Source organism: Tupaia chinensis, unplaced genomic scaffold, assembly GCF_000334495.1.
Source record: "Tupaia chinensis unplaced genomic scaffold, TupChi_1.0 Scaffold138060_1, whole genome shotgun sequence".
Lineage (NCBI taxonomy): Eukaryota > Metazoa > Chordata > Mammalia > Scandentia > Tupaiidae > Tupaia > Tupaia belangeri.
This window is the reverse complement of record NW_006197961.1, coordinates 1,472,671-1,480,250: the sequence shown is the minus strand read 5'-3', so window position 1 is coordinate 1,480,250 and position 7,580 is coordinate 1,472,671. Positions and strand designations below refer to the sequence as shown.

At 52.4% G+C, this 7,580-nt stretch overlaps 1 protein-coding gene across 1 annotated transcript in view; it reads left to right on the top strand.

Moving 5' to 3' along the window:
- Positions 1 to 7,580, top strand: part of RFX1 (regulatory factor X1) — a gene marked incomplete in the record, with an annotated part of 48,718 nt that overhangs the window by 20,923 nt on the left and 20,215 nt on the right. Inside the window, 3 exon segments of the mRNA XM_027776778.1 lie at positions 439 to 533; positions 7,474 to 7,578; position 7,580. The exon segment at position 7,580 is cut by the window's right edge and continues 225 nt beyond it. Of these exon segments, the coding sequence (XP_027632579.1) occupies positions 439 to 533; positions 7,474 to 7,578; position 7,580 (201 nt within the window).

The window sequence follows — 7,580 nt, the reverse complement described above, 5'->3', positions numbered from 1 at the left end:
GGAGGGGGGGCCGGGCCCCCCGCCTCTGAACCCCCGGGCTAAGCTGGTTCCCGGTCCCAAGCCCCGCCCCTGCAGACGAGGTGGGGGATGGAGGTGGGGGACACAGGCCCCGCCCCTAAAGCCCCATCCGTCTGTCAGTCAGTCGGTCATTCCAGGTGTGTCCCACCTCCGCCCCTAGCGTCTCGGGCCAGGTCTCCAGGCCTCGCCCCCTGACTGTAGTTCCAGGGAAGCTCGGGCTGGAGTGACAGCCTCCTCCCGGTGCTGGTTCCGCTCCTGAAGGCCGGCCTTCACGCCCACTGTAGGGTCCCGCCTGCCGAGAAGTGCATCCACCCAGCCCGGGAGCTGGGCGTCTGGGAGGGCTCGGGCAGCCGCCAGCCCATCCGAGGCGGAGGCGGAACCCCGGCGCGACCCTGACCCTCCCGCCTTCCTCCTGCCCAGGTGCAGCAGCTGCAGCAGGTGCCCGTCCCGCACGTGTACTCCAGCCAGGTGCAGTATGTGGAGGGTGGCGACGCCAGCTACGCCGCCAGCGCCATGTGAGTGGGCGGAGGGCTGGGGGCAGGGCGCGCTCGGCTTAGACTCCCGGGACACCAGGGCACACAGGTGGGCGGAGGCATCCCCGCGGCAAGGAGGACTTCGGGGTCACATGGGCCCTTTTTTATTTTTTTAAAAGAATCATTTAAGGTTTTTTTTTTCCCCCCCTGGAGAGGTTTTTGCTATAGGGCGCTTGCGCTCGCTAGAAAGAGAGACAGAGAGACAGAAAGCAAGAACTCACCCCCCCTAGGGGGGATGGCCACGACGCAATCCCTTCTCCTCTTCTCCATTCTCCTCTTGGGATCTTGGGCACGTGCACACGTGCCCAGCGTGAGTTTAACCTCCTGGGTCCGGGACACAAACCACGGTCGACTACATGGGAGTCCAGCAACATAGCCATTATACTAACTGCTGGTCCCTCATTATTATTTTTCAATTTGACCAGAGAGAGAGAAAAAGAGAGGAAAAGTGAGAAAGCAAGCCACCAGGTCCAGGACTCGAACCATAGTCAGGCATGTGACAGTCCACACCACCTGTTGGGCTCTTTTTGAAAAAAATAAATCTATTTAAAGTAATTTAAAATTTTTTATTTATTATTAGTATTATCAAATTATTATGATCATTTTTAAAGAGTTATTTAATTTCATTTATTCACTTATTTTAATTTGACCAGAGAGAGACATGGGGAGAGGGACTGGGGGGGAGTGAGAAAGCAAGCCACCAGGTCCAAGACTCGAACCGCCATTGGCCATGTGGGAGTATCCAGCCTCTTAACCACCATGTCACCTGCTAGTCCCCACAGTTATTATTTAATTTGCTGTAGGACACATGTGCTCACCAGAGGAAGGAAACGTGAGAAAGAAACTCACCAGGTCCAGGACTTGAACCATGGTTGACCATGTTGTTCAGAACCTCCACACCATGCTGCCTGCTGGCCCCTATTTAAAAATCTTTGCTAGATGATGCATGCACTTGTGGGAGAAGGTTAGGGGGAAGCAAGAAAGCAACCCCCCCCCCAGAGGGTAATGGTCAGGCCACATTCTCTCCGCCACGTATTCCTCCTCTCTAGATTTTGAGCATACACACACATGCACGTGTTGTGTTTTTCAAGCCACTGGGTCTGGGACTTGAACTGTGCAGTCCGCCACATGGAACTCAGCTGCCTTCACCACCACACCACGGCTGACTCTAAAATTATTTTTAACTTCCAGAGGATGTGTGCACTAGCCAGAGAGAGAGAGAGAGAACCTCTCAGTGGGCCAGGGTCAGCATAATCTCTTTACTTCTCCATGTGGGGGCACACACCCACACCCACACCCACACACACGCACACACACTCTGTGGAATGCCAGGGCCAGGATTCAAACTGCAGTCAGCTATGTGGGAGCCATCTTTTTAAGCAACGAGGCTACAGGTCCAACCCTCTTTATTGTTATTATTATTATTATTATTTTTGGAGAGGTTTTTGCTATAGGGCGCATGTGCTCGCCAGAAAGACAGAGAGAGACAGACAGAAAGCAAGAAATCATCCTCCCAGGGGGGATGGCCACGCCGCAATCCCTTCTCCTCCATTCTCCTCCCAGGATCTTGGGCATGCACGCACACGCCTGGTGTGAGTTTAAGCCACCAGGCCTGGGACTCCAGCTGCGGTTGACTACATGGGAGTCCAGCGACATAGCCATTACGCTAATTGATGGTAGCTAGCAAGTGGCATGGTGGCTAGGGGCACTCAACTCTCACATGGCCAACCACGATTCAAGTCCTGGGCCTGGTGGCTTTCTCTTTCACTCTGTCCCTCTGTTCAAATTAAAATAAATAAATAAATACATAAATCAAGTTTGGTACAGAATGTATGTATCACTGGAGGTGGGGAGGAGTGAGAAAGCATCCCCAGGAGGGATAGCCACCCCACGGTCCCTTCTCCATTCCCCTCTCGGGGCCTGGACAGGCATGCACCACCACCTGGTGTGTTTTTCAAGCTGGTCTAGGACTCGAACCGCACTGTCAGCCATGTGGGATCCAACTGCCTTCACCTCCACGCCACCTGCTGGTCCCATCTGTCATCCCTTTAATGCTTCAGGATAACCTTCCGTGCAGAAGCAGTGGGAGTGAGGTAGCCAGTCCCCACTCAGCTGACACGTAGGTGACTCCACCTCCCGGGAACGTGCGAGGGGCGGCAACCGCATCCAGTGTGTGAGTCACATCAAGGCCGTTCCTATGTCTCAGGCCTGCCTCGGCCCCAGCTCTGGCTTCTTCCTGCCAGGGTCCTCCACAGCCCGCCATAATAATTCCCAGCCTCCACAGTACTAATTCCAGGACTGGAGACAAGCAGATGGCGTAATGGTTACATTGCTAGATGCTTCACATGGCCTGCTATGGTGTGAGGCCCGGCCCTGGTGGTTTGAAACTCACTCCAGGAGCATGTGCACGTGTGCCCAAAGTCCCAAGAGAAGAACAGAGGAGAGAAGGGAAAGTGACTTGGCCATCTTCTATGGGTGTGTGTGTATGTGTGTGTGTGTGCGATTTCTTGCTTTCTGTCTCTCTTTCTCCAGCAAACGCATGCACCCTATAGCAAAAAAATCTCTCTTAAAAGAAAAAAAAAATTCAAGGACTATCTTCATGTCTAGAAGTGCCATTTGGTTTTCTTTGCCGTTGTCTGATTTTTCGTTTTCTTTCATGCCTGCCACCTGACCTTGTGGGCCCAATGCTGGGCATGGACTAGCTGTTAGAATGACTTGGTCCGTGGCACCTGGATTGTGCGGTCAATCCATGGTGGTCCGCTGTTTCAAAGTTCCTTCGCTCTATTTCCCACGCTGCTTTGTTTTTCTTTCTTTTCTTTTTTTTTTTGGAGAGGTTTTTGCTATAGGGCGTGTGTGCTTGCCAGACAGAGAGAGACAGAGAGACAGAAAGTGAGAAATCACCCTCAGGGGGGATGGTCACGCCGCAATCCCTTCTCCTCCATTCTCCTCTCGGGATCCTGGGTACGCACGCACACGCACCCGGCGTGAGTTTAAGCCACCGGGTCCGGGACGCGAACCGCGGTTGACTACATGGGAGTCCAGCGACATAGCCATTACGCTAACTGCTGGTCCCACTGCTTTTCACTGTGTGGTTGACCCACTGCCTGGCAGAGACCAGAGAGGGCATTTCAAAGACGAGACCAGCTCCCAGGAGCAAGGTTAGGAGCAGGGCCAAGGGCCAGCCCCATTGCCTAATAGCAAAGGGAGTCCGATAGCACATGGCCAACTGCTGGTCAGATCCTGGCTCTGGTGGCTGGAAAAACACCCTGGGGAGTCTGCAGAGGGCATAGCAGGTATGTCACTAAATTTCCACATGGCCAACAGCAGTTCGAGCCCGAGGCCCAGTGGCTTGAAAATCACGCCAGGTGCATGTGCATGCATGCCCAAGATTCTGGGAGGAGAACAGATAAGGGATTGCAACATGGCCATTCCACCCTGGGGGGTGAGTTCTCACTTTCCCTCTCACTCTCTCTCTCTCTCTCTCCGGTGAGTGCATGCGTCCTAAGGCAAAAATCTCTCCAAACAAAACAAAAAAACACCCTGGGCACAGGTGCGTGCATGTCCAAAATCCCTACTGGATGGAAAAATGAAAGGATTATGATGTGGCCACACCCCCTTGGGGGGCGGTGCTTTCTCCTGCTCTCCTCTCTCTAGGTCTCTGTCTTTTCCTAGTGAGTGCACACACCCTTTGGCAATTAAAAAAAATAAAAATGGATATGATCGAGCCCGAGCCCAGCCTTGAGGTCCTGCGAGCCCTGTCTGCCACCCTTGGTAGCATTTGTCCTCTGCTCCTGGTTGAATTGTTACATGATCACAGTGGGCGTGATCCCACGTGGTCGTCGTCAATGTTGGATTCTTCTGTGACCTGAACTTCTTTCTTAAAGAATTACTTTTTAAAAAAAAATAATAATAATTATTTTATTTCACTTTCTTTATTTCAGTTTGACCAGAGAAGGACAGAGTGAGGGGGAGAGAGAGAGAGGGAAAGTGAGAAAGCAAGCCTCCGGGTCCGGGACTTGAACCACAGTTGGCCATGTGGAAGTCAAGGATTCCCCACCCACCACGCCACCTGCCGGCCCCCAAGAGTTTATTTATTTATTTATTTATTTTAATTTGACCAGAGAAGGATAGAGTGAAAGAGAGAGAAAAACAGGGAAAGTGAGAAAGCAAGCCACCAGGTCCAGGACTCGAACCATGGTTGGCCACGTGGGAGTCCAGCCGCCCTTAACCACCACGCCGCCTGCCGGCTCCCCATGACCTGTACTTCTTGAAGCCCAGTCTTGCTGTTGGCTATATCTTCTTTTCTCCCCCCAAGTGGATTATTACCAAATTTTCAAACTTTTACCTGCCCAGGTCTCCCCCCGTGGCCAAAGTGACAGCCCCTTGGTCTCCAGCCCAGGGGCACCTAGAAACACCCACATTCACTTATTCAGCTGTTCAGCAAATATTGACCGAATTAGTCATTTTGGAGCATGAATTACATGCTGGGTGCCAGGCTAGGTCCTGGCCTTGGGAGGTTAGGCAGTTCCTCAGGTCACGTGCTCTGGGTGTCACTCTGCGTCATCGGTAGAGCTGGGACATAGTGACTGAGAGCTGGATCCTGGTATCAGACAGGGACCGTGCCTCCATGCCTCCCACCTCTCTCTCTCTCTCTTTCACTTTCTTTTCTATTTATTTATTTTAAATAATTATTTATTTTATTTTATTTATTCATTTATTTTATAGTTTGATCAGAGAGAGACAGAGGGTGAGAGTGAGAGAGAGAGGAAGTGAGAAAGCAAGCCACCAGATTCAGGACTCGAACCCTGGTCGGCCATGTGGGAGTGTCCAGCGCCTTAACCATCACGCCACCTGCTGGTCCCTATTTATTTATTTGTGAGAGAGAGATTTTTTCTATAGGGCGCAAGCACTCGCCAGAGAGACCGAGAGGGACAGACAGAAAGTGAGAAATCCGTCCCTTCTCTTCCATTCTTCTCTTGGGATTTTGAGCACACAGGCACAGGTAACCAGCATGAGTGTCAAGCCTCCAGGTCTGGGACTCAAACCAGGGTAGGTCATGTGGGAATCCAGCATCGTAACCATTACGCCATCTGTTGGTTTCTCTTCTGTTTTTAAATTTGCTCCAGGTATGTGTGTGAGAGAGAACATGGAGAATCTCCCGGATGGTCATGTCACAATCCCTTCTCCATTTTTCTCTCAGGATTTGGGGCACACACAGAAACACTGGGCTTAATTTTCAAGCCACCAGGTCTGGAACGTGCACCTCGGAGTCAGCCATGTGGAATCCAGCGCCTTCACCACCAGGCCATAGAGCCGACCTGTGCATTTTAATCTCATGTTTTTGATCACTAATATATTGAAAGGATTCCCAAATCAAAATCCTGTCCAAGGACGTCCACTGGGGCAGGGAGAAAGGTCCCCCTCCCTGTCCCCTCTGCTGGAAGCCCTCCATGCCAACAGACAAGGGACATACATAATGGAATCCAGAGAAGCCTTCCCTGTCTTCCCAGTACACCGTCTCCTCCCTTCTCCACCCCTTGGACGCCCGAGGGTGTGTCCGGAGCTCCTTCTTTGGAGAGACCATGAGACCTTCCCTCCTCGTTCTCTTTCACCCCCAAGTAGGGGTTCATTTAAGAGGCCCATGCTTCCAAGGGTGGACTTGGTTGCTTTTAGTCTGTTGTTACAATTTGTAGCTTGTGCTTGCCCAGGAATAGCTGGAAACATCTCGGAGGAACAGATAACTGTTCAAAAAGAAGCCTACTGGTGGGACCAGCAGTTAGTGTAATGGCTATGTCGCTGAACTCCCATGTAGTTGACTGTGGTTCAAGTCCCGGACCCGATGGTTTAAACTCAGGCCGGGTGCGGGCACAGTGTGTGTGTGCATGTGTGCCCAAGATCCCCAGAGAAAGAGAAAGAAAGAGGGAAGGAAAGTAAGAAAGCAAGCTGTCAGGTCCAGGATCTGAACTGTGGCCCACCATGTGGGAGTCCTGCGCCCTAACCACCACACCTCCTGCTGGCTCCATCTTTCTTTTTTTATCTAATTATAGAGAGTGTGGGGCTCCCAGGCGGCGGGCTGGTTAAGGTGACGGGATCCCACACGACTATGGGATTCCAATTCCGGACCTAGTGGTGTGAAAAACACACCAGGTGCATGTGCATGTGAACCCCAAATCCCACCAGGATGGACACATGGAGAAGAGATTGTGGGGTGACCACCCCCCCCTAGGGGTGCTGTCTCCCTTTCTCTATCTCTATGTCTCTGGCAAATAGATGTGCCCTCTGGCAAAAAAAAAAAAAAAGAAAAGAAAAGAAAAAGAAAAACGGGCCAGCAGGTGACATACTGGTTAAGGCACTGGACTCCCTCACAGCCAACCATGGTTCAAGTCCCAGACCTGAGGCTTGAAACTCACGCCAGCCATATGTGCATGCATGCTCAAAATCCAGAGAGAACAGGGACCAGCACTTGGCGTAATGGCTGTGTCGCTGGACTCCCATGTAGTCGAACGCGGTTCAAGTCCCAGATCCAGTGACTTAAAACTCACGCCGGGCGCATATGCGTGCATGCCCAAGATCCCGAGAGGAGAATGGAGGAGAAGGGATTGCGGCGTGGCCATCCCCCCTGGGGGTGATTTCTTGCTTTCTGTCTCTCTGTCTTACTGGCGAGTGCAGGCCCCCTATAGCAAAACCCTCTCCAAAAAATAAAAAAAAAGAAAGAAAGAAAGAAAAAAGAAACACTGGCCAAGCAATTAGGCTGGTGCCCCATCTGTCGGAGGTGAACGCTGTCTGCCCGTCCCCAGGGCCCACGACCTCCTGTCCCCTGCTGGGAACCCCCTGCCGTCCCTTGCAGGACCTCCCTCCAGGGTGTCCCTCTGTGGCCCAGCTCTCGGGCTCTGACCCCTTCCTCTCCGATCTTTTTCCCCAGCCGTTCCAGCACCTACCCCTACCCCGAGACGCCGCTGTACACGCAGACGGCGGGCACCAGCTACTACGAGGCCGCGGGCACGGCCGCCCCGGGCAGCACCCCCGGCA